The sequence below is a fragment of the Megalops cyprinoides genome, chromosome 5, assembly GCF_013368585.1.
Source record: "Megalops cyprinoides isolate fMegCyp1 chromosome 5, fMegCyp1.pri, whole genome shotgun sequence".
Taxonomy (NCBI): Eukaryota; Metazoa; Chordata; class Actinopteri; order Elopiformes; family Megalopidae; genus Megalops; species Megalops cyprinoides.
Genome location: NC_050587.1, coordinates 7,711,319 through 7,739,281, shown reverse-complemented (window position 1 = coordinate 7,739,281; position 27,963 = coordinate 7,711,319). Strand labels below are relative to the sequence as shown.

General features: G+C 39.4%; 1 protein-coding gene across 1 annotated transcript in view; it reads left to right on the top strand.

Annotated features, from left to right (window-relative positions):
• The first annotated feature begins 8,737 nt into the window (after positions 1-8,737).
• The window catches only part of LOC118777499 (PDZ and LIM domain protein 5-like), an 83,585-nt gene continuing 64,359 nt past the window's right edge, over positions 8,738-27,963 (top strand). Inside the window, exons 1-2 of the mRNA XM_036528493.1 lie at positions 8,738-8,834; positions 20,309-20,480. Of these exons, the coding sequence (XP_036384386.1) occupies positions 20,382-20,480 (99 nt within the window). The 5' untranslated portion in view covers positions 8,738-8,834; positions 20,309-20,381. The remainder of the gene's footprint in view (positions 8,835-20,308; positions 20,481-27,963) is intronic.

Genomic DNA, 27,963 nt, shown 5'->3' with positions numbered 1-27,963 from the left:
AACATCTTATGAATGCATTCTCATATACAACTAGAATGAGTTGACTCGTATTAGGACTTCCAGGTGTTGAGTTGGATGGCTGGTGGCAGGAAACACCAGAAAAGGAATTATCCTCATTCTTCAGCCGAGATAGTAATAGTTTTTCAGCAATACAAAATGGGCTCAGTGTCACTTACAACATAATGGCACAAATTAAAATCTCAGTATAATAGGTGTGGTTCCATATGGTTCCATAATATAATATGAGAAGGAGTTTGAATTATCTGAGAACCTACACAGTCTGTGAAGTACATGTAGTCTTTGTTGAGATCACTTTTGTTTACTCAAGGAATAAGGCATGAAAAGGCCACAGTACAGAATATCAGGAATGCTGGGACAGCCTGGTATGTTGTTAGGCACAAGGTGTAGCCAGATAGCTGCAACCAGCCTAGCCATGCTGATATTTATGATATACGTGATATACAGTACTTGTACCACAAGGCCTTAAGTGCCTTGTTGCTTCTGTGTTCAGTATACAAACAATGGGCATCCTTCTGCCACAAAATAAAGTCCCTATAAAACCTGTCACCTACAATAGGTCTTTGGCCATTGAAGTGAAGCTAAATTATAACTTTTGAATCAATTTAGAATTATCTAATTATCTAAAAAGCCACAAAATGCTTTAAAGTTTAATTTAAAGGACATTTAATTTCTGCAATAAAGAACATCTTAACATTTTCCGTGCGCTTAAAAGGTGCTGAAAATTTTGAATTGTATTATAATAAATTATTGGTCTGTCTGTGAAGCATGCATTGCAGTAAAAATTTGTCAGATGTATTCAATACTCAAACAACACGATAGAAGCATTCTGTACAACAGTAATAACATATGTTAGCTATTCATGTCATGTACTATTTTAAAAAGAAAGAACATGGACAACGCATACTTGCAAATTGTTCAGTTGGCGTTTAATGAAAGACGTAGGACACTCTTGAACACTGAGCGTTGCTGCAACACTGATCAACCTACCGGTTGACACAGACACAGACACAGTGACTGACTTGAAGCACAGTAGACACTGAATCAACGGTTCTTGTATTTCTTAAAGTAAAAAAAAGGAATACTCAAATGGACAATAAGATAATGTATGTTTCTGAGATACACTATGCATAAGCATGTGTCACGGTAGGGAGAATTTATTTTCTAACAACACACTTAGATTTATACTATTACTCAGAGGCAGTATGACAAATTCTGACAGCAAAATTCTGTAATGGTGCTAAAATCTGCCTATCAAATAACTAAAATCTCCATTTTATGCCAACCAATGTTTTAGTTACCCAATTCCCAATTCTACTTAGCAACCCAGGAATTCTCAGTTTGCTTTGGCTTGTAGGTGATCAGGCTACATAGTCCACGACATAGGATACCGTACCAGCACATTTAATATAACTTGCTGCCATTTAGGTGGCCCATCTAGGGACTGACTCGTCAGAATAGTGCAATACTTAAGACTGACCGAGCGTAAGTATCAATGGGTTTCGAGCGGTACAGCAAGAACTTATGGAAAAACCTCAGCATTGTATGGATCAATGCTACTTGCATTGTATGGATCAAAATGAGACCAAACAAGACATGTGGACCTTGAACCGAACAGAATATACAGAAATAATAGTTGATAGCTGAGGACTGGGATTTCACCACTAGTCAGGAGGAAGGGTCCCTGAAGGATTTGGGGTAATCAAGATCCCGTGCCCTCTGACTCTCCCTACCCCCTGGTGACCCACCCTGTCATACAGTTCCTTGGTGTGAAGGAGCGGGGACGCATTCCTCAGCCGGGTGGCTGTCGTTTATGGCTCAAGAATGCTTACTTGAGCAACAGTCGCTTATTTGGTGTGCCACAGTCCATATGTTGTCAGGCGTCTCCTGTTCCCACCTTACACAGGTGATACAATTCTAAGTCATCTGAATAGCCATAAGTATGTTATGGTTATTGCATGACTAGAATGCTTCCTCAGGCATTGAAAACACATAAACTGGAACTGAATAAATATTATAAAACAGACCTTTCCCAGCTCTGTACAGCTAGAACATGATTGCATAATTTGTTTTTTTAGATTTGGAATGGCAACATAATGACAACTATATTTCCCCCCTTTTCTCCCAATTTTGAATTCCCAGTTGTACCGTGGAGATGCTCACCACTACAGCCCCCACTAACAATCTGGGAGAGCGCAAACAAGAGCTGATTCTTTTAATACCACAGTCCCCAAACTTTCACAGACAAGAGTTAGAGGAAAACAATGTACAAAGGCATTGAATTCATTCAGCTTCATACAGGCAGATTCTGGGCAACCAATTGACCAGCAGGGGTCACTGGTGTGCAATGAGACAGACAAACCTCTGGTTGATCTACCCACCCATATCCCTGACAGAATAAAGCCAACTTGTTCAGCTGTGGACTCCCAGCCATTGGCAGCTGATGACACACCTGGGATGTAACCCAGGCCTTAAAGCTCAGCTTCAAAGTATTCAAAGTGATTTTCTTAACCACTGAGCTATGTGGGAGCTCCTCACATGTAGTGTTAATCAATTCAGCTAATGTGAAGACAAATACAGTGAGAATTACATTGTACAGGCAGTTTAGTAGTCATTGATTGGTAGTTTGGATATTTATGGATAATAAAATAATACACCATATTTTCATTTAGATAATTCAAGATTCAGTCAATTTCATGTTTATTAATAGTCTACCTAAAGCATTCCTAAATTTTGAAGTGAACTGAAAATGTCAGGTGTGAATGTATATGAAAATGTATATAGGTACTATGGTTCAATTACTGAACTTGAAATTGAGTTGACTATGCCAGCTGGCAAATGCTCCACTTAGTCCCATTTTTATAATACAGAAATGTTTTCTGTTGACATCGCTCATGGCATAGACACATGACTATTTTGTGGCTGGTTCATGGCTGTCTATCTTGAGCACTTGATTTACTCTGTTCTCCTGAGAAGAGACACTTCTCTTTGCCTTACGTTCATACGTTTCATCTGAAGATGGGGCTGGTGTTTGGGGGTGCATTCAAGTGTAGTTATTTAATTATTTACTCTCAACATTGAGTGTCCCCCAAAACATACAGAGAGAAGAACCTACCTCAGTGTATATGCTGGGGACTGGACCGAAAGGGGCAATGCTGCATGCCTGATTGAACTGAAATTTCACAAAATGACATCCTTGTAAAGATATAAATATCTAAATATCTCTGGTGTAGCATACCTGAACATGCTTTGAGGGCTCATATTGACAAGAGAGAGATCTCTGCCACTGAGATAATTCATGCTTGTCGACTACATATCTACCAAACTGTAGCATCAAGATTAACCTGAAATACACTGGTTTTGCATTTTAACGATCCTAAATACGCAAAGCAGTCTTATGGAAGTGCATTCCATGTGGTGTTTAAAGCAGTCCTGAGCTGCTTATGTTTATGCATGTTGATTGCAGTTTGGCCCCAAAAGTTCCCCATGGGATTTAAGTCAGCTGACTGACGGGTAAATCATTAACCCTCTGCAGCCACAGATGCAGAGTGACAAGTAGTGTGTAATTTTGTAATTTTGTGTTATCCTGTGCCGCCAACATTTGCAGCCTACAAGACACATCAGGCAATTCTGTGTCTTTTTGACTATTTGAGCTTTGAAAAGTCAGATATAAGGTATTCTGTATTTCAGCAATCAAGAATATTTTTTTTCTTTTCTCCGTGACTAACTGTATGGTTGAGCTTCAGCATCTCCAGGTAAATTCTCTTCACTATCCACAATTGTTGCTTTCCTGCTGAATAAAAAAATGGATCAGATATAGTGCAAAGTTACCTTTTTCATATTACATCCGCTTTCCTCTGCTTTTAATCACACTACCCTGGTGAGTACCTGTGCTCATCCTGTGGCTGAATAGAGAGGATTACTGTAGCAGCTCCTTGATAACAACAGCAAAGAATTTTAATAACAGGATGTGGAGAGTACTCCTGCCTTATTGGATTCCTATGTAAGAACTGAGACCCATCTAGAACAAGAGATGGGAAGACATGGTTTCATAGTACTTAATTAAAACCAGGTCAAACCTAAACACTTCACATTTAATCCCATAGTGCAATTTATGTTCAGATGATTGCTTGGTGTTGCAACTTGAATCATGAAACTGTAATGAATTAATATAGCAAGAACATTTTTAATCCTTTCCACCACCCTCCTCTGGAGCATTATATAGTGCATTGCTGGTAGACATGAACACTTTGTGTATAATTTAATAAAATATGAATAAAATGAAATGTTGATAAAAATTGGCACATGAACCCTGTCAGATATAATATTATGGTATTTAATTTATGGCATTTTTTTAAATGGATGTTTTGGGTAAAATTTCCTTTGTTCTTAGACATTTTTGTATTTAGACTTTTGTATGTGTGATGAAATCTGAATATCAAATAAAGAAAACCTTTCCTGAAAATGCACATCATCAGAAATATAGTGATGGATCAGCTCAGAAATGAATCAGCATCCTGCACGGGGGTTCCTAGCATATGTCTGACCATTGAATGCCACATTAATGAGAACACCTTCTGACTGTTTGAGCTGCTACAGCTTAAGAGGCTCATGTTACATGTTGTTTTGCTCAGTGGGAAAATTCACATACTGGCCTGTGCTGGCTGTGTTTTAATTTGAGTGTAACAGTGACAGTGAAAACTGTAAATCACTGCTAACTAAAGTGTGATTATACGATTTTAAAGTGTCTGAAAAGATAAGATGATTCATTCAGACAGGGAAGTGAAAATTTAGGGATGGGCCTCTACATCACTTTCATCACACACAGATATCTGTCTGAAAGGTATACAGAGATCAATAAAGAAATACAAGAACATTTACAGGTATGGAGTAAATAGAAGTATACCATGCTTTATCTAAAACAGACAAATTGGTAAATAAGCATTAGCAATATAGATCCCCGAATACTGTAGACCCCGCTTCATCACAGCCCAGTTTACAATAATCCTCATTTATGACATTTACAAAAATGTCACCATTAATTGTTTTATGACACAAAAAGATCAGGAATATGACAATTTAGAGGCTGGGGAGTAGGAACAAAGAAAGAAAAGGAGTGAGGCAAAATAAAAAATGGCAACAAGGACTTAGTTCTGCAGAAGCAACACATATTTAAAGGCTTTCAACATGCAGCCAGTGTGTTGATGCAGCAGATGCATCATATCAGCATGGAAGAAGCAGCAGTATTGATCTATTGGCTGAGCAGAGGTAGTGCTGAAATACTGTAGCTAGCCATTTAGCTTAACTTGCTAACTAATAACTCAATAACTAGCATGTAATGAAATGATAAAAGATACCATAAGTTGCCCCACATTGCTAGTCAGATGATGCACTTGAAGCTGTTTGAGTGAAGCTTTTTAACCACACCCACAGGTTTTCTGGGCTGGTGCGCTCAGTATGTACAGGACATTGGGCATTGCGTTATTGCAGAGATGTAGATGGGGTGTGGTGTTGGTACAGATGGGTGCACTGATTGGAGAGCAGGTCTTAACAGCAGTGGTCTCTATGGAGACAGTTGATCACACCTCTTTTTTTCATTCAGTTTAATCAGCCATAATTACACAGATTCCTCTTGCCCGAATCATATTCAATAAACACTGAGCTGTGCTGAACTTTATAGATTAAATGTCAGACTCTTTTGCAGTTGATTTCATTATGTTTTTTCTTTCTATTTTTTATAATTTAACTTTGCCCCTCTGATATTGAATATATTTTGTGTAATAACTACTGAATGGTTGAATTAAGTACTTACTGGCTAATGACCTCCAACTGAACCTGTCTAATCCTTTTTTATGAAATATGAACATCTTCCCTCTTCCCTATATACAGGAAAATATACATTATGCACAATTAAACCCAAAAATTATGTAATGAAACATTTTTCTACTCTTTACAGCTGTTACTGTGGTGAGCAGTTGACCTGAGCTTAACTAAATATAATAAGACCTCGTTCATTTTAGTCATAATCCTGATTGTTTGTTGGTATTATAGATCACAGGGGTTAGCCCTCAGATTCAGAGTTTCTGAAATGTTTCCATCAGCTGAAGCTAGGGAGCAGGTGTACTCCATTGTCTGGCACTAAAAAAAGCTTTCCAAATCTTGACTGTCAAGTAGCTGAGACACAAGCATGGAGGTGAGCTGTACTTTTCCTAAACTGGAAGAGAACTAGTATTTGTTGTTCTGAAAGTGGGCTTCCTATGCTTTCACCGATAAACATTTTGTCATCTTATCTTGTGTCACTTTGAAACCCTGCTATAACATGATAAGTGAATGGTGGTTATGGGAGACATGGACTGCTCTGAGTATGTTGCATTTTACAGCACAGTGATGACCAGCTGAACGCTTCACTGATCTGAGCTCCTGAAATAATTTTAGGGCTAGTTTAAACATCACAAACAAAATAGACAAAAGGTTTAAAATACACCGTTGTTGAATTTGAATTAGTATGACTAGAGATCTCATACACTTTAACCTAATTTTGTAGAAATACATACGTTCAGTGCTATCTACCCTCCATTACCTGAAAATTTTGTTTCATAAAAAAGATGAAATGAAAAACTCACCACATATATTTCTGTAAGATTTGTTTAGGTGATATTAGATGCAGGAATCATCTGAGCAAAGAGGGGCACAATGGACGTTATACTGTAATCTGACCACTAGAGGGAGGTAGCAGCCTGTAAGAGAGCTTTCTCCACTGTTTAATAATGAAGACCGTCAGCAGAATATTTGGAGTATCTGGAAAACAACTAAAACATTTTACTCATCAGTATTTTCCCCATCATGAGATCACAGAATTGCATGCAAAAAGCTGAAATTACACTAATCAGATCACAACAGCATCATGATGATACTCTGTCTGCACCTACACAAAATAAATGATGTAATGGATTATTATGGATATTTTAAAAATATGTTAGTCTAGTTATATGTGAAAATTCTCAGCTAGCAAGTGCTTAATGTTAGCCCAGAATTTAACTGTTTCTTACCTGTGTACTCCTCTGTTTTCCTGCTTTTCTGTCTGTTTCTGTATGTTATCATTGAGGAGATTATTGAAGGAGAGTAGACTGGTTGACCGCCAAATGATGTCATTTCCCAAGAAAATGCATAGTTAATAGAGTAAGGAAATGTATTTTTGAGTCATTCTCATTTCTTTTTCAGTTCTCTGATCTCCTCATCAGAGAGGATGCTGTATAGGGACTTTTTTAACCAAGCGTGGTTGTCCTGCATGAGGCATATGTACACTGTAAGAGCACCACTAACCCATATCAATCTTGAATTTTAAATATGACAATGTTTTATCACACAACTGATCATCATCACTCATTAAAATATAAGTGGTAGTTAAAGACATTTTCACATTTTATTATGGTAGACCTTTCACTAACTGTTTATCTCAAAACAATACAAACACAAATCATCTTTAAAGATGAATGGTTTTTCAATGAGTAATGCATTTTTCTGTAGGGACCTGAAAATCCCAACTATTTATTTATAACATTCTATTTATGTGTAATAATCAAAAAGGTTGGTTTTTGGAGGAATACCAGGTTCTCCTATAAATTCATCAGTACCATACTTTTTCAATGGAGTGCACCTGTAATAAAGACTAATAAGCCACTCTGCAACTTGCATATTACATCTAAATCACATGAGCACACACACACACACACACACACACACACACACACACACACACACACACACACACACACATGACTGTATGTGTGTGTGTGTGTGTTAAGTAAACATTTCTACTTGACAGTGATGGACTGTCCATACATGCATGTTGTATTTTTCTTTGCATGGCACTGCATTTGTGGTGAGGGTGAGCTGCTAAACTCTTTTTAGTATTGAAGCTTAGTGCTCGTTTACAGATATGGTGGTCCAATACTTCCAATGGTAACATCTCACTTTGCATATTCCAAACTGTGGAAAATGTAAGACATACTGCTGGAAGGAGGATTTTTCTTTCATCACTTGTCCTCAAAGACACATTTAAAAAAAAAAAATTGGAAAGCACTTCCAGCTTTCAAAATGTGAAAATCAGTCATAGTACTTGGATTGACACAGTTGAAAAAATCAATGTCTATGTAAATAAAAAAGTCAGTTTAATGATTTTTGGAGGGAAATATATAAATTGCTACAGACTGCTAGCATATGAATTTATGAATGGAGATGCAAAACAGTTGTTATATAGCTTTGTGTCTGCTTGTTTGTCTCTTTGTTCTATGCCTGACTACATGGCCTTTCTGTTTGCCTGAGGGTGTCTGTTCTCCGGTTCTCTTCCTCTTATGGCGTTATCAGTTGGCTTCTTCATGCCTGTCATTACATATACTGCTTTAGAGTATGAACACGGTCTATGTATGACATTGGCTAGGCAAACCAACAGGTGTAAGATTATGCAATTTTCTTTGCAATTCCTTGTGTTACGTAGGAGCTATTTGTTATAAATATTAAATGAAATAATTCCCCAAAATCAAATAAATTATTTTTAAAAACAATTAACTGCTCAGTCAGTAACTGCCAATGCACTTTATAGTCGCGTACAGTTGAAAGGAAAACCTTTTAATGTGTATTGTGCTGTCCTACTCGGTAGCTGTGACGTAAAGGCCGTGTCCCTGCCGGACCGCTGCCAGACAAGCGGAGTGAAGCGGAAGTCAAGCTGGTGTTCGGTGTCAGAACTGCAGGCTGAACAGCCGCACGCACTCAATCAGCGCAACCTAAGAAAGAGGGACTGCGCCGCCGACAAAGAGGTGAGTGAGACCGGGGACTGGCAAACGGCAACTTCTGCACAGACCTAAACGCCTCTATAGGGTACATACAACGAGACAACATTTCTCCCGTCTTAAATTTGTAAATATTTTGTCCTTTATTGGAGTGACTATAACATCAAACTTACTGATGGCAAGTGTAAAGAACTTTGACATGAATATACATACAGTGGACTCTACCTGTTCGTGCTGAAACGTTGCCCATGCACTTCTGGAGAGTGACATGTAGACAGAGTTCTTAGAAATCAAATATATAGCCATTGGCTGTCTTATTATATCAAGACAATTTATACCTAACTGTAGTGTAAATGAGGTATTTTCAGTCAATGCATTTGATAGCATGGTAATAAGGAAACAGTGCCTTTGAAATCATACTTCATGGGCTATTTATAACTTTTTCTGTTATCTTACCGTTTCCTTGCGTGTAGTGTTGATTAGGCCATTTCTGTGAATAAGGTGTTATTTACATTGAAAAGAAATACAAAAAGGTCTGTTTCAATAACTTGTGAGAAGTTTATCGTGACTGGTGTCTGTAAAAAGCTGAGGTAGGGTGTGGCGGGACAAGCAGGGACTTGAGGTAGTTGCCATGCTGCGATATTTTGGAGCCTGCTTGTCTATTGACACGGGAGCACGCGCGTTGTGTTCATTACCTGTACAGCTATCTTTGTCCTCCAGACGTTAAAGTTTTAAGCATTTTTGGCTTTCATGACGATATGTTTTATTTGTATTCAAAATAGTTCGTGGGGGCTGAAATGTGATCTTCTTCATTTGGCATACGGGCAACCCGTTGCTCGAGTACCACAAAATTGTCCGCTGCTCCATAAAGACAGCTGAGTGTATTAGGTTTAATCGTTGCATTCCAGCTTCGAACATAGCGCCGCTGTTTCGCCTTTGTGGTACTTCAGACTAGACACGACCCTGAGTTATCATCTCCTCCATGCTATTGATGTATTAGTGATCGATTAATGTAACAATCATGTGGGCACTAAGTAGTCACACTGTATCTACATTTGTTTTCCAACAGCAAAAGCAATGTGTTGCGTTGTTCTCTCCTTTAATGGCATTACAGCTATAAGATAAGAGACTGTGTTGTAGAAACTTGTTTGGATTTCAACATGTCACATTACTCATGATGTTCTACTGACAGATAAATGAGGAAGTGTAATGGCTCATGCTTATTGAATTGGACACTACAAAGAGCTGAGGGGACTTGTTAATTCTGCATTTATTGATACTTGTAATTATAATTGCAAATGCAGAATTTTCTTCTCCAGTTTGCATTCTTATATGTTGTATAACATTCTTATACACATTGATAATTAAGTGCTCTTCCATTCTCAGTTTTGACAGATTAGTATGTATCTAAGACATTACAGGAAATGCAGAGAGTGTGTTTCAAGTTTAGTCTTCTGCTCAGAAGTACTTTACTTATCCCAAAGATAGGTACAAACAATGGAGGAGCCACACCCCCTCCAGCTACCGAATGACTTGGGTACAATTTAGGTTATCTCAGTAGAGGAAATGCTGATGTTTATTAAATACTACTGGAACGAATATGTGGCAAGTTAACTCCCAAGTAAAGCATACAGCAGATGCTAATACTGTCCTTGCTGTGGTCTTAGAAATAGTTAGAGGTGATGACTCTCTCTGTGAACATCTCTCTGGAAAGGTGCTTTCCTTGTGCCTCCAAGAGCAAAATAGCCCTGATGTCATATTGCTTGATCATGGCATCCAAGAGTGTGATAGATGACTTTTTGGCCTGCCAGGGACCTCTTTATCTTAGGTGTTGTAACTCCTTAGCTGCTGCAGGTCAAGCTACACTAGACAGACTCCAGGTGATTCAGCTCTGTGTCACCTGAAAAGATGGTGGTTGTAGTAATAAGCACTTCTTCAAGAGCCTTCAGTCGGTCAATAAACTGGCCATCAGCCAGGTGTGAATCTACCTCATCAATCCCTCAATTGTCAGCACTGTCGAAGAATTCACTGAGTCTGACCCAGGTGTTTCCATGTAGACATACAATGCTTGGATGAAGAGATAGAGCAAGGGTTGAGTTTGTTAGATGAAGAAGTAGGTGTTGTGGGGGACCATGCGGATGCTGCATAGATGTGTAGACTTGAGCAGTAGTATTCTTCATGAGGTGTAGGAACCTGACTACACAGAGGAGACTGTTGTGGTTGTCCAAACAGGTCGTGGACCACAAGCTTAGCAGCAGCCTAGATGGGAGAGGACTTAGTTCAGGTATTTTGTTAGGTGGTGTGGAAGGTGCAGATTTTTCAGATTTGAAGGCCATGCTCACTATATAGCCCTTGAAGACAAGCTTGCAGTTCAGTTTCACCCTGAGGCAGTTTGTGTGGGAAAACACCTTAGTGTTATCCAGGGTGATGGAGAGGTCAGCTCAGTCCTTCCCTGCTTGAGCCTCAGGTGATGGTTAGTCACGCAGATCGAGATGTCAGAAAAGCAGGGTGAGATGCGTAATGATACCTGTGGTATCAGTGATCAGTGGGTGTCAACGGAAGAAAGTGTGATCTGGATAGCAGTGATAGGAAAAAACGTGGGTTGACATAACTAAGAACTAAGAATGTTATGGAGAACATTAGGGGACCAAGCACAGAAGCCTGGGGGACCCCAGGTGACAGGCTGTAAGAGGTTGATACAGAGCGTACACATATAATCACAAACTAAATGCCAGTTTAATTTCTTTGTCCCAATGCTAGGCCTGCTGCTTCTGTTTACCCAGTTTCTCCAAATAACTCTTCTAGGACCAGAGACCTGTACAGAGGACACTTCAGGAAGTTTGGGGTCACATGAAAAGGCAGTTTCCTCATAATTGTGACTATGGACCTTTAGCTATACAGTTCACACTATTAGTAATTGCTTTAGTTACAGTAGATACAGTAAATCTTTAGTTCTATGAATTAAATTAATGAAATATCTGTAAGTACAAAATGGATCAGTATGCTCTGTATCAGATACAGTAAAGACTATATAGTATTGGAAATTACAGTAACATTTGATTGTTTTTTACTCGCAGACATACATTTGTATATTGTGAATGTGAAAAACAGTATGTTTTGTAAAAAGGAGGGATGCACCGATTTATCGGCCGTACATTGGTATCGGTCGATATTCGCCTTGTTGACTGCCATCGGCCTATCAGCAAATAAGATGACACTTAACGATGGCAGTGGCTGATGTTTATCTGTTGAGACGCATCAATTTTGTGCTGGCTAAATGTTGTGTTGGTTATTCGCAGTCTGACTCTGACAACAGCATCCTACCCAGCTGCAGATTCGGAGAAGATCCAAAAGGTGGTACTATAATTAGCCTTATTCACATGGCAGCCATTTTGCTGTTATGTCACGCTCAGAGTGGGAGCAGGGTAACTCTTCAGTCAGCATCTATGGCAAAGTGGACCAAAGGTTTGACGTGTGTCTGTATCTACCTGAAGAAATAAAATGAAAATGGCCAGATGGGTCAGCAAAGATCCCTAAAAGAATTCCTAAGATATACAGTTGCTGGATTTAAAATTATATCCACTAATGAATGAATGACCTGGTGCACTTAACGCTAGCTAGTTAGCTAACTAACATTAAGTTGTGAGCTAACTAGCTAGCGTTAATGTCACGGAGCTCAAGCAAGGACTCAGGCGCAGACAGGAAGGCACGATGAAACAACGAGTTTACTGTAGCCAAGTCGTAATCCAAAAACAAAGTCAGAACAGGCACAGTCCAAAACCAGAGAAATCACGGCAAACAAATCCAAAGAGCAAAATACAAAAACGAAGTAACAGGAACAGGCAGGGTTGCAAAACAGGCAGGCTAAACAGAACAAAGAACAACTTGGTAGCGAAACAGGTAACTGAGACAAACTAGCAATGAGACATGAAACAAACGGGGAATATATAGGGCAAGGCTGATGACAAGATGGGGTTCAGGTGTGCAGGTAGGCGGGTGGAGCCAGTCAGGTGACCAGGTGGGCGGAGACAGGGCGGAGAGCAGGGCAGGGCTGGAACACAGGGAAAAACAAAAGCACATGGACAGGGAAAACAAAAACAAAAACAAAAAGAAACCCGGCTAAGAAGCCGCAGTCCTGACAGTTAAGTACAGAAATGGTACAGAAATCAATACCTTGGCTTGAAGTACAGATGTTAAAATTAACTATTTGTTCATAAGAGACATGATGAAGCTGTATTGGTTTGATAGCTAGTCAGATAGCTGACTAGACTCAGGTAGGGAGCTGCTCTGGGGTCTGGTGGTGATGCAAGGGCTGGGATCTGTTTGCATCTGATCTGCCTGTTTGTTCTTCTTTAAAAAGAACTCTGATATCTCTCCCTTCCTTTTCATGATTGTTTAATTGACCCAATGCAAAAATAAGACAGTCTATGGTTACATCTACCAGCCTAAGTTACGAGTTAGATCACGGCTAGCCCTACTCTGCAGTGAGTCGCTATAATTTCTTACACCTTTACGATAGCAAACAGGCTAAATGCAAATTGTGGTAATCTTTGGAGTAATGTTGACAGATTAATAATAACAATTGTTCGCTTTGAGCTCATGTACAAATATCTAACTGAGTTAATGGATTTCAAATTGCTAAATGTTAACTTGCTGAACACTGACAGCTGTACTAATTACCCCGCATTTGCTAAAGACTTGTATACTGTAACTTATGACACTGCACTGTATATGCATGGCGTGTATTACTAGCACAGATGTAAACATAATGTTAGGCTAAATTGAGAACCGATCTCTCTTATCTGATTAACTGTCTAATTGTCAAATTGCCAATATGCATCTACACAGCGACTCAACTTTCGTAAAAGTTGTTCAGGAAACCTAAACCCGATGCTAAACCTTAAAACTTACTTCAAAATGGTGCTTTTGCCACAGGTCTGCCATAGTTGTGTCAGTTGCTCGCATGACTTGTGAGCTGTGGAAATATTCTCTCTTCCTCGTCCTCGATTTGAAAAAGGCGCTGCCGGATGTCAAAATAAATGCTTCTTTCAACAAGAGGTGAAATGAGATGTCAATCAGCGTCAAACTGCCAGTGATAGCGAATGAAATTTTAGGGTGGCACCCTGGGTGGCCAATCAGATATCAGGGGTGTCCAGTGCCAGCCCGGACACCCCTCTGGCTCCGCCACTGTATAGTGGGGCTACTGTATTTGGCGACTGTGAATGCCTGGTCATTGGGAATAGCCTAAAGATATTAACTGTGAATACTCAAAGCAGGCCCCACCTGGTACTATGTGAGGGGAGTGTGGGCATGCAGCCTCAATCCCTTTTTTGTTGTGGCAGCTCCATGAGCACCCTGCATCACAGATCCCTGCAGGCCTCAGGAGCTGCTCTTTGCTGCTGAGTCACCTCATGGGCAGGTATGGTGGAGAACCTTCAGCTTCACCTCATGAGCCCCTTTCAGACATGCACTGCAACCCTGAACTTATCTAGACATCACCCAGAGGAGCTGTATGTGAGAACGCAAATGTCCGAATCAGTTGGACTGGACATTAAATGGACTTTGCCCTGCCAGCTCCCTAGTACAGAGTCATGTAATGTCCGATTGAGTCCATGTGTGAATACACATGGACTTTATGGCCTACCCAGCCACTGAGTTCTGCCACCAAGAGACCCACTCTATGAGAGCCCGGTGAGGTGGATGTGGTTGGTACTGTTGTGCAGCCAGGAGCTCCCATAATGCAGTACTTATGTAGAGGTGTAAAAGCAGACCAAGGGCCTTATGACAGGGCCTGCCAGAAGCAGCAGAGAGCTGTGAACAGGGTGTTTTTCCATTTGAGCCAGGGCCATTGTTAGCCAGGCAGTGGTGTCTGAAAATCCTTCCACAAACTGGCAGCAATGTGATGGACGTTCCAGTAACATCTGATCCTTGTGGGGAAAGGTAGGAGTAGGTCAGGCCATTTTGAGAGCAGGTGCTTAAATTTGAAATGCTTATTTCCTGAAAAAAAAAACATAATTACAACCAACTACTAAACACGTGACCTATATACAATAATGTTAAAATAATGTAGGTACATTGGTATACTCTGAATAAGAGTGTCTGCTAGATGACAATAATGTAATGTAATAAAAGTTTGAGGATAAAATTGTACATAGGGAATAGTACATAGTTGTATGTATGTATAGAGGTGACCCTAGCCATGCTGTTTTGAATATTCCCTCTAGGCAACAAAATGCATGGTGACACATCTGTGTGGTGATGATGTCTCTTAGCGGGCCTGAGTCTGTCTATCAGACAGCTTGAGCCTGCTGTTTTTTGTTTATCCCTGGAAAAGGCACAGCTGTTCTGATGTCCGGTGTGTCATAAGCCCACAGCTGCCCTTCCCAGTTCTGGCTCAAAGTGCCTGAAACTGACAGCATCATTTCTTTCGAATTATGGCTCTTTTTTGGTGCAGATGACTTTTTAAGCATAGGACAATCCCATCCTTGAGATTATGCTTCCTCTCTCAGACATTATTAGAAATTGCCACAATAAGTATTGTTTTGTTAATTATTTATTAACTTATTTTATTGATTTAGGAAGTTGCCCAGAGCTCCAGGGAACACCGCCGCTCTTTGTGATATGTGCCATGGGATAATTAATGCTCACAGTGAATGAAGAGAGCAGAGTGTTTGCCAAGCACTATGTTTGTGCCTTTGTTTCCAAAAGGAAGATTGCCCCCTAAGGGCATAGTAACGTCATTTGTAGCATCAGCCAGGGGTGTTTTTCAAAAGTTCTTTGGTGGACATTCTTGAACTCATAGAAAACTACTTGCAACATTATGCAGCAATGTTCTCTCTACGTTTGTGGCTGATTCATAACTGGCTAAAGGTATTTGCTACAGTATATTAGCAATCTTGCTGGTATGTGTCAATAATTAACCCAGTTTTTGATCAAATGATCAAAACTGAAGCATTGTAAGTGTGTTACATAGGTACGTGGTGTTCTGTGTATTTCCCAGCAATAAAGAATGTTCAACCTCCTGTTTATGTTGTGCATTTTATGTGTAGCCAAGATATGTAATTGTATCAAATTTCAGGTATATTCTGGTAAGTTACTGCTCAGTTTTAGTTGCCTCAGTTCTTGAAGCAGCAGTCTGAGTTCAAGGACATCCTCTGCAGTATGCCAGTGTTCCGGAATTCAGCACTCTTTTTGTTCTCAAATGTTTATAGAACTGTGCACCACCTTGAAAGCAGGCATGGTTTTCCAGGGGGCTCCGTGTTAAGGAGCTGCCCAAGCCAAGCCTTGCTTAGCTTTAGCTGTTTGCCAACAGAAGTTTATAGGAGGATCTAGGCTGCTGAAAGCTTTGACAGATGTACTATAATTTACATTAAATAAACGAATATAATCCTGAAGGACTCAAGAAATGCACATGAGACTAGAAAGACTGGCTAGTAATAAAAAGGGTAACAATTATTATTTGAGAAATATGCCTTGGACTTTCATGTCTTTTAGTTTTCAGGCCTGATCAGGGTGATCATTGCAAAATGGGGACTGCCTATAAACTAAAAAACATGAAAATCCAAGTCACATTTGCACAGTGATCTGCATTAACCATGAGGACACTCTAATTGGTATATTCATGGGCACAATGCTTAATATAAATATCTGGTTCATGAAAACATAAATGAAAAAGAAATATGCTGACATTAAAGATTAAAAAAAATTAAACTTTGGGATCATGGAAGGTAGCAATTTCAGTAAGGCATCAGAATACAAACCTTTAAAATGAATCCTGTGTTTGAGCAATATGTAGAAATACAATAAACAGCAAATAAAAACAGTAAAACAGCAAACTGTGTATTTTACCTGGACAATGGTCACACTTGTAGAAGTGGTTATGTATCCCTCCAGTGTCTCCAGCCTGTATTTTTGTTGTGTAAGAAAGTCTTGTACTCATTGAGCATATATCCCAATGAGATTCTCTAATAAGACAAAACATTGCCATCTGTTTTGACTAGCATTGTTCAAGTTGGAACATTGTTGATGCAAATTTGTGTCCAGGGTTCTCTGATGTCCTGCTAGTTGGCTTCTCTTTGAGATAATCATTTCAATGAATAGATTTTTTGGAATTTCTTAAGTAAATAAAGCAGAAATACATCATTTTTACTGATGCATGTATCAGTTTAATAAGATTTTGACTTGTGTTTACATTCACCACTACTTTTACTTTTATGTGTGTGTATCACAGACATGAGGCTTGTTTTAATTACAAGCTCTGTGATGAGTTCTCAGTTGTCCTCAATCAGATTTACTCAGGTAAGAGTTCTGAAAACATGTTTTTCATAAAACAGTTGTACGTTGGAAAAGGACATGATGGAAGAAATGTCATTCATTTACAGTAAACATGATTGAAATATTAAAAATGTTAGAGCATGAGCAGCTCCCTGATGGCCTTCCTACTCTGCCTGCAAATGAGCAATCTGTTACTTGAACCCATTTCAGGGCATTAAATGGATTTCTCCTTGTTTTTGTTTTGGTAGATAGCTCACCCCATGCTATTATATTGCATCTTAGAAACACTCTCTTTTCACAGGGAGACATTCTTGAGTTCCCTGTTATTTCAGAAATCTGAAAATAATGTGAGGTACTAAAAACAGTCTGTTGAACAAAAAGTTTTTTCCTGTCAAAATGCATTTAATCTAATATAATAATGCCAGAAAAGTTATTAATTTGTGTATGCACATAAAAACAACAGTGGACAAATCATTCCTTTGAATGGCATTCATTTAGAGCAGCGTTTCCCAATCCTCTCCTGGAGGACCACTTGTGCTGCATGTTTTAGATCTCTCCCTGCTCCAGCACAGCTGATTTAAATGATCCGTTTGTTATTAAGCAGCTTCAGGAGTTCATAACGAGTTGATCATTTGAATCAGCTGTGCTGGAGCAGGGAGAGATCTAAAACATGCAGGACAAGTGGTCCTCCAGGAGAGGTTTGGGAAACGCTGATTTAGACTAACAGAAATGTTTGCTTCAAAAGCTCAGAATAATTTTCACTTGCCTGGATATCTTTCACTTTGTAATATTAAAGAAGTAAAATTTAGAATGGGAGAATCTAAAAGCAAAAGTGAATTTGACAGGGTAACTGCTATTTTCTGGAATGAAATTTGTTACTTGTGAAAAGTATTTGTGACTTTTCCCTGTGCTATAAAGATTAAAGTATGATGTTTTAAACTATGTCTTTTTTCTGTTTAATCAGGGATTTATATGCATACAGTATGTAGGACAAAACACACACATACATAAAGTGTATGAGCATGAATATAAGTATGATTGAGTGTGATGAGTATGTATGAGTGAAGTATATGGAATTCAAACCTGCAAACTTGCACTTCAGACTTGCACTCATTAAACACTCTGTAGTGTTAACATATTCGATGTGGGACCAAAGCTTGTGAGTATGTAAGTGCATGTATGCATGTGTGTGTTAGCCCACCTTACTGTGCTCATAAATGTGTTCACATTCAATGCAAATATGCTTGCCTGAGTGACTGATAAACATACTGTATGCTGTATTCTGTGGTTCACTGGGTATGGAAGTTTTACAGTGTCTGCAGGTCTTAGTGTTACTGAAAGTTAATGTCCTTATGAAGTTACTGTTGGAACGTGTGCCGTGTTCACTTTGCTGGGTGTGTCTTTGGCCGTGCTTGTTTGACTGCCAAACTGAGCGCTGCCAGCCCACCCATTTACCGAAAGCAGTATAGGGCAGGTAAAACCAGTGCATGGCAGTTCTGTATGAATGCATGCCAGCATTTGCACATCACTTGATTTGTAGTGGCTGAGATTGTGTCTGTCTGTGATATGTGCCCCCCGACCCCACCCCAGCTCTTTTGTGTGTGGACTTGTGTGGATGAAACTGAAGCAGTCATTGCTCCTGCCCTCATGAGGATACATGCCCAGACCTCTCCCCTACGTGAGCATGCACCCATCCTCCTAGTTCAGTACACTCCTTTCTTGATCACAAGTTTTACAATGATGACTTACATAGGTTACATTTTTATCAGTTTATACAGGTTGATATTCACTGAGGCAATTGTGGGTTAAGTACCATGCCCAAGGTTACAGCAGCAGCACACCAGTGCAACCTTTTGGTTACAAGTCCTGCTCCTTACCACTACACCACACTGCTGACCTGTATATTTTTGGATTAAAAATGCTGAGATCATTAGAGATTTAGATCTCTATTTTACATGTTGTGTTGAAATCATCAAGCTGCACTTTAATTTGTATGAGGTGAAACTTTAAGGGTGGGTTTAGTCTCATTACATAAGGTGATAAGGAAAAATATAATTTGTGGTCAACTCTGACAGAAAAAGATATATTTGACTTAAATCAAAAAGATGAGTGAAAGTGCATTTGCAAGACTGTTTTATGAAATTGTGTATTACTGTGCTAATCTATGATATAATGAATGTCAGCATAATAACAAATGGATAGACACAGTGAGAAAAAATTAGAGTTGCCAAAGAGAGGAAAACAGTCTTTACCTTTCATCCTTCATACCATACAATTGCTGTTGTGGGACATTCTTCTCTGAGCCTTGAATCTTGGCCCCTGAAATGTTTACTTTTGTGCTGCGTCAGATTTATGCAGGGTTTAAATCTAAATGTAGAAGGTTTGTGCAGCTGTGGTTCGTCATTACCTAGGTGCAAGCTAGCTTTTCACTTGTCCCAAAAGTATGGGCATCTCTGCTTGGGCTGTCAGTGCTTGCTGGGGGTGGAACTGGGGCTTTGGACTTTTTTTGTACCTACCTGTGTTGGAACTGCATTTATACAAGAGAAAGTAAAATAGATTTTTCCTGTTTGTTCTTCAGTAAAAATGTTCTGTGTAGTGTCACAGAGTGGTGAAAGGGTTGGGCATGTGTTGCAAATGTCACAGGTTGTACCCTTCAGCAGGGTGCTTATCCTGAATTACCTCAGTAAATATTTTGATATATAACTTAATAGTATGTACAAACGTGAGCTATGTAATTTGCCCTGGTAAAGGTGTCAGCCAAAGGCATAAATAATGTGTGTATGTCACCTCTGTTGACAGTGTCATAGAATACTTAATGTCCTTCTTTTTGATAAATGAATCAAAGCTTTTTCATAATTTTTGTCTTAGACAAAACCTGATTTTCAGTCTTTCAGCAGTAATATAAGTCATGTTTCATTGTTTGATTTGTCATTGTTTAGAGTCCAGACAGTACAAACTGGTATGCCACCTTGTCTGATTGCTATGTGAGCTGCTACAACAGCTGGTATATTTGTGTAGTGATGATTATTTAAACTTGAGTGTTGTCTTCTCTTGACTACAAAAGAGACAGATCATGAAATTGCATGATGTATGTAAATATAGGGAAATGATGTGGTGAACCATTAATGGAAAAAAGAATGTCAGAAATAATATGTATTAACAGTACCTGTTATTTATTACCTGTGATTCTACTGCTAACATTGAGTCTGTTGGTTGTCATTTCTCAGGACACATTAGAGTGACCTTGAACTTGGGACCAGCTGACCCTGCAGTGACCCATCAGACAGATACCAGCAAACCATGAACAGCAACTATAGCGTGACCCTAGTGGGCCCTGCTCCTTGGGGCTTCAGACTACAGGGTGGAAAGGACTTCAGCATGCCCCTCACCATCTCCAGGGTGAGTCAAAATTATTCCTCTCTCGTGTCCTTGGTTCCCTGTCCTCTGTCCCCTCATATAAATCTTCTCGCGTAAATATACTTCCAAAGGGTGGAAGGGTGCATCCCTGCTCTGCCATCTTACTGTTTAGCGATGAAAAAGGCACTCTAATTGGCCTCTCATTTCCAGTGTAACTTCTCTTGCCCCTGGTAACCCCTGCCCGACCTCCCCTTCTTTTTCTTTCTGTCTTTTTTTAGCACATAAATCAGAACAGTATACAATTTCCAGAACAGTAGCAGATTCCCAGAACTGAATTTGGTATTTTTTTTTTCTGAAACTCCACAGCAACATGAGTTGTTTGAAAGCCCTCAGTTTTGATGTTCAGCTGATATGGTTTTGAACGTGTTTTAATACTGCAATCACTGGGATTTCAGTTTTTGGTTGCTGTGTTTTAACATTTTGTATTATGAACCCCCCTCCCAACCCCCGAAATGGTAGTCTAATTTGCTGGCAAGAGAAGGCTCATCTGAATAAAGTTCAGCAGTGATTTTTATTGTCTTTTGTTATTGTAATATAAGTGCATCCAAATTTTGGCTTTATTCTCTTTGAGCAAATAATACTTTTGCCCAAACCCCACAGCCATGCCAATATTTATGATAGGATTCAGGATTCAGTGCCATAACGCTTTTGTAAAATGGATCCATAGTTGGCTGAAGTGAAAGATCGCTATCTACAGTAGGAAGAGACAGAATTATTGGTATTATTCATGGAAGTTTTATTGATTACATGAAACATTCCACCAATGAAATTATGCTAGTTACCAAGCTTGTTACGATCCTGTTACTATAGTAACATTACTAATACTTCTTTTACGTTGCTGCTGGATTCGCTACCTAACTAGCTAACTAACCAGTGCATGAGCCAGCAAACAAGCTGGCTTTTGAGAGATCATTGTGTATCTGAGTTAATGTTACAGAGCAGAATTCTAATGCTGGCTGAATAGAAGAACACATTAATTCACTTTTTTGTATACATTCATTTATACATGTCCATTCACAGTAGCCTAGAATTAACGTTAGCCACTGGAAGTCTGTCTATGTTTTTAAAAGGATGCACATATTTCATTTTGGAGAGACAAAACAGCCAGTCCACTGATGTTTGCTAGTAGGTTGCTAGTAACTTTGTAGCAAGTTCTCTGGGTTTGGGCCCACTGACATTGACGTATTTCCCTGGCTTGCATTCCTAGCTAGCTAATTAAGCTAATAAATATCATAAATACTGACATGGTTACGGTTGTTAGACACTATGTGAATTATGTTTCGAGTACTCAAGAGAATTAGTTCATTTGGTCTTTTCTCTTACTTTAGACTATGTCATTTAGTTAAGAAGCTAAGCTTAAATTCACCCAGCAATGAATATGTTTAATAAAAGCAACAGACACCCAGTGTGCAACGATAAAACGATGTACCATATTTCCAATTCATCGTGGTATATCATGGGATATTGTCACTGACAGAACAAAAAATGACCAACAGGAACAATGGGCCAGAAATAATTTATTTTTATTGATAAAATAATTATTTTATTACTTATAAAATTACATCCACTTGTCGGGAGGGTGTTTTGGGGGGAGAAAATTTGAAGCTATTGCTATTTAGGCTATTTTTTAGCTCACATGAGAGGAAAAACACAAAATAATGTGTGCAGTGCTTTCCCAGTCGGACATGTTATTTATACTGCATATGTGCACCTGTGTTTCTCAACAATCAACATCTGAACCAAGACAAACGTAGGGTAGCCTAATTAGCATGCCAGCTAACAAGAAATAAAACTAGGTTAGGGAGCTAAATAACATAAGCTGACCTTGTCACAGTTCGGGACTATCCACTAAATAATTCCCTGCAGCTTTTCTCTTGGGGAGGCAGCAGACTAGCCTAAGTTACAGGCACACTTGCTAGATAGCTAGCTTGCTTACTTCTGCTTGGTGTAGTTGAAGATGACGCAGTTTATCCTTAAAGAGACAATGCATGCTACAGTAATATCTACAGAAAAAAAAGTAAAATGTGTAACATTAGCTGGCAAGGACATTTTTGATTGGTAAGGCTAAGGACTGCGAGTTGGTTGGCGGTACGATGTCTCATTGGAAATTTGTATGAGCTAAGCTTGACACACAGCACAGAGGCGGGCGGATCAATGATATGCTGATCCGCCTACTCCAATCACAGTAATCACAGTGTTAACTGACAGCAGTGATATCAATTACAAACTTGCAGCAGTTTTTCTTTCTCAAATGAAAATGCATTGTCCCATTTTCAGGTTTTTTGGTTTTGGTTTTGGTCATATTTTTTGGTTGCCAAGATGGGCAAGTTAACACTGTTAACTATTAAAACTGTTAAAACTGAGCCCTCATTAATGGTCAGGCTATGCAAGCAGTCATCATGGGTGTGACTGTTTGTGCGTGGGTGCTGCCCTGTAATCAGGGTTAAGGTTACCTGTCAGTAAACCAGTTAATCTCAAGTGAAGGCAACTATTTGGATTATCAATCCCCCATTTCAGTAACACACTCTCTCTATGTAATTGACAACAGAATATGCACATAGAATATACAAATATTAGTCTGATCCATTTTAGTTGCTCCACTTTGGTGGCTCCACTTCCTAATTTTCCACATGGCTCCATACTGATTTTCAGATGGAGCCGGTAACTATTTCATGACGTGAGTAGAGGAAAAAGAGGCCTGAGTTTGGACTCATGGTAGCATTTCTACCTCCAGTGGTAGAGCAGGCGATGGTCATCATCTGAATAGTAGATGAATCTGTCTGCAGGGGCAGCACAGACACTTTCTCTGGAAACCTGCATCCTGGAGGAACCCTGCCAAATTCCAAAGGCTGTCTAGTATCTGTCTGAGATCCCTGTTCACATAAATCCAGGCATGGAGTTGGCCTGGAGTGTTGGCAGGCCTTGGATCAGCGAGGTTCAGTTGGCATGCTCTCCTTGAAAAGAGGGGCTCTAATGTTGATGAATGGTTGAACTGCTGGCCCTTCATAGTTACAGTGTATCTGTTGTTTGTGTGGAAGCCATACACTCTCGTCAACACAGGTGATGTGAGTAATAACTGTAACATTATCTCCAAGTTGGTTACTCGCCTTCATTTTCCTTAATATCAATAACTTCTTTGACTGTGTGTGCTGGCCACCTGTGTGTCTTGAATGATTGTGACATAACTGCTTTTTCACTCTTCCTCTTATACTGGTCTGAATACCATAATCAAGTTCAGCTGTGTATGTGTTCAATGCTTTATTGGCATGACTCTTTCAACAATAACAGCAATTGATATACAATCAGGTAAGTAACAAGTATAAAAACGTCTATAATGTCAAACAAGCACACAAATAAAAACAAATTTTTTTAAAAATACAACAATATTTGTACCACTGTCCACTTTGTTTGAAACTCCATGAGGAATGGGTGATGCATGTTAGCTTGGGCAAGTGTGATCTTATTCAAGTTAATGTCCTGATTCTGTACATGAGGACAGTGCCACCTCTGAACACTCTACAAGGTATGAAGATGATTAAGTACTGCAAAAATGAGACGTAGCAAATTAAATAGTATGGTTAGGCAAACAGAATGATATATGTTGATGATTACATGACCTAAGGTTATGGTAAGGTAAAATTATGGTAGGTGAACAGAATATCATTTATTTTCAAAATTAGATTAATTGACTTGATGTAACTGATGATAGAATGTGTTTAAATTCCATTTTGCCTTGTTCATCTCAAGCTGGCACAAAACCCATGGTATGAGCTGTGTAGAACCCAAATGGATCCTCAGTTTGGTACCTGCTTAGGAGATATTAATGTCTGCCTGGAAGGAGGTACCAGACAGAATTCACTGAACATTCAGATAAATATTAAAAGACTGATTAAACAAATATGTATAGACATAATGGTGGCACAAGAGCTCAGTAAGGTTAGTGCCCTTCCTGAACACTGAAAAGAACACTAAGACAAGTTTGTATAGTGGGAAACAAATGTAGGAATCACATCACCTGACAGAGGCATTCAAGTGGTGAGAGAGAGGGAATGAGGGAGAGAGGGAAAGGGAGAGGGAGAGCAAGACCCTTGAGGTAAAGTGCTCCTAAGTCCATAATTAGCCTGTAGCCCACATGCTCGGATCTCACATGAGACATTACTCATACTCTATAAAAAATCCTTGTTTTCACTTTGGCCAAAAGCACATTAAAACACCACTGACACTAAGTTCTGTAGCAGACCTGCGTCTGAGTCAGATTCCTTTTATGGAAGAGCTTAACAGCAGAAGTCTCCGTGCAGAGAGCACAACCTGGCTGTCCTGCATCATGTAACAGCATTATGATGGGGTGGAAAGGAGCAAATTGTCCGCAAGTGAGAAGTGAGGCTGGCAGCAGCGTTGTGGTCACAAGCCAGATTTGCTACGACCAGCTAAACATGTTATTCAATAGGGCCTGAGTGTGGGACAGGGATGGGTGATATTCTTTGTTCATTAATAGTTCTGTCAGAAAGATCTCAAACTTCTCAATATTACATGCATTGTCTCAAGGCTGTGTTTCTCACTTAGAACACTGTGTGAGGGGGTAGCAGACACAACACCATATAAATGGGCCTCAACATGGAGTTTAATGAGTCTTATTATCTATTTGAAACCCACAGACATCATGTTTGAAGGACATTTTGAGTGACACACTTGGGATCGTGATGCACCCAGGGTCAGGACATAGTGAAGCCGGACTCACCACTGTCCGTGGGAGATAGTGGTTCTTCCTGTCAGTGGAAGTTATTTATACTCTGCCCTGTCAGCAGCTGGGGAGAAGAGGCCAGAGAATGTTATTAATGGTCTGGTTGAAAGTTTAATATGAATGTGAAAGGAAAAGTGAAATATAAGAATGGTATTAATGGCCTGGTTGAAAGTTTAACATGAACACTAAGTGGAAGTAAAGTATAAAAAGTTGAATGCTGATGAGTGTTCCTTGTATGTAGTTCACACAGAAACCTTTGCTCTGCTCAGTGTGAACATCCTCAGTGGATTTATGCTTCTGTGGCTAGTCAAGTCATACACCATATAACTACCTACACACTGGGTCATGGCTGTCTCATTCACACACTGGTTGTGTTTTGCTAAACTACCCTATGATCACCTGCGGATCATTTGATTGAGTGAAAGACCAGGGGTTTGGGCCCACGAATTGGACTTGTGGTTGTAGTTTATGGTACATAAACATGCAAACTCAGAAAAGTGGTCAGTGAACTCGAGACTCATGACCAGCTATCTGAGCAATTACCAGATATGTTGAGAAATCATGCTCTCTGTCAAAAATCACAATCACAGAAGTATATTTAGTGTTCATCTCAAAGGTTGTAAACTGGAGGAAGCTTTTGTTGCTGTTGTGACTGTAAGGTGATGCAAAGAGGTGTGGTCCTGTGATGTCATGTCTGTAACCAACTGTTAACCCACACTTCCATGCTTCCATTGATGCTCACTCTTTGTGCTCATTTCCTAGTACTGATGTGTTATGGTTGTATTTAATTCTGAAACTGATGATTCTGAAGAAAGTCTTTTTTAAATGTAGTTTCTCATAGTACACAAGTATACCAAAAATGTATGGTTTCATGGTATGTGCTGATTAATAAGGATCTGTAGTTTAGTGGCAGAAAATGAGTAGCTTCACACCAGTGCGGTCATTTTTGCTGGAAAAAGATAGCAGTTTGGAATTGCTGCCTAATGTTTAGATGCCCTTGACTCTTACGACTGTGGCTCCAGGTATTTTTGATTAGGGTGTATCCATATTCCAGGTGTGTTGTTGACCATAATTACTTCACTGGCACTCAGTAATTAGTGTTAGGGTAGGGAAGTTAAGGGTATTCCACTGCTCTTTTTTAATGAAAGCACCATTGAAAGAAAAATGAACCCCACCCTAATGAATAAATTCTTAGAGGAATTAAAGTAAACATAATATAATTGACCTTTTCCCTGTGATTTCTGGTATTGAAGAGCATAGTTGGCATAAATTGCCAGTCCCTATTTGATGCTCATTCATTTGGATTTTTTAGTCTTACAGAAGTCTTACCGTGACTACATAATATGAACATATGAGCACAGGACTACAACAAAGGCAATATCTGTGAAGAGTACAAACTGGGTAGAAAGAGTGAGAATGGCAGAGTGAAATATCACAGGTAGCAGGTAATATTACATCAAGGAATATGGATCATAATTTCTTCTGTACCTGGAAAATGGCACAGAAACTGTCAGAAGTTACCTATAAACACAGCATTATACATGTATTAGAATTTTATCCTCTTGCTAAATATCAATAAATGTCAGGGTCCTCTCATTGCCCTACCGAGGCGGTTAGCTATATATATAGACGGAGCAAGATGGCTGTTGTTTGCTAGATGTGAAAGACTTTTTCGAGTTTACAGTGATGTTGCTTGAGCAGCTGGAGTAAGACACCGAGGGTATGGAGGCTGTTGCCCTTGCTTATTACTGAGATGTTGCACTGCCACTCTTCAGTGAGTCAAAGTAAACATTCAGAGCTGTAAAACCACTCAGACCCTGACAGCCTTATGTGACTGTGAAAGAATTTGATGCCTGGAGCTGCATAAAAGTGAACCTGAGAAGGTGGACCCTGCGCAGGCTGAGTGTCACTGTGATGGAGATGTCTGTTCAAACAGACGTCTTTCACGTCAAATAACATCAAACAGGCCTTTGCTTTGCTATCTGAAAAATGCTGACTTTACTCTCTAGTTAACATTCACACCAGAGAACTGTGCTGCAAAAATATTGGCCAGCTCATGGAGTAGACCCATCACACATTGTGTGTTAAAATGTGAGATGGTGAGGGTAACATTATATGATATGACCAATTTTCCACAGTTATCTGTTTCTTTGTCTTTTATATTTATTTTAAACTTTGGTGGTTAAAGAAGTATGGTAAACCTACTTGAGCTCAGTGTCTGGCGAAGATGAGCACTGTTTGCTGTGTGCTGTTTTATGCCCCAGCCCATAGTTTCTATAAAAACAGCTGCCCGCATGCTCCATTTATACAGCACAGTTACTAACTCAGATCACACCTAAAACAATGTATCAGTAGCATGAGAGCTAGGTTTAAAAACTGTGCCAACTAGAATGTTGACAGAGCAATTTCATTCTGAGGAAAAGGTGGCCTTCAGCAATCTCTTTATGATAAACAGTAAGGCAATAAGGCAGTATGAAAGTGGATTTCTGAAACATGAAAGAGATGTCCATACAGGGAGGGGCAGAGTATATTCTGAACTCCAGGAACTAGGCAAATCTGTGCACCGTAATTGAGAAATAACACTGTCACTGTCAAGCCAGGGTATTCCTTGGCTGCTTTATTTGTGCCTCTCTCTGTAGCACACCTTCAGTGAGATACCACTCATGGTCCAAACTAGAGACTTACAGTGTTAATCCTGTATATCCTGAAATTGTTAAAATAGTT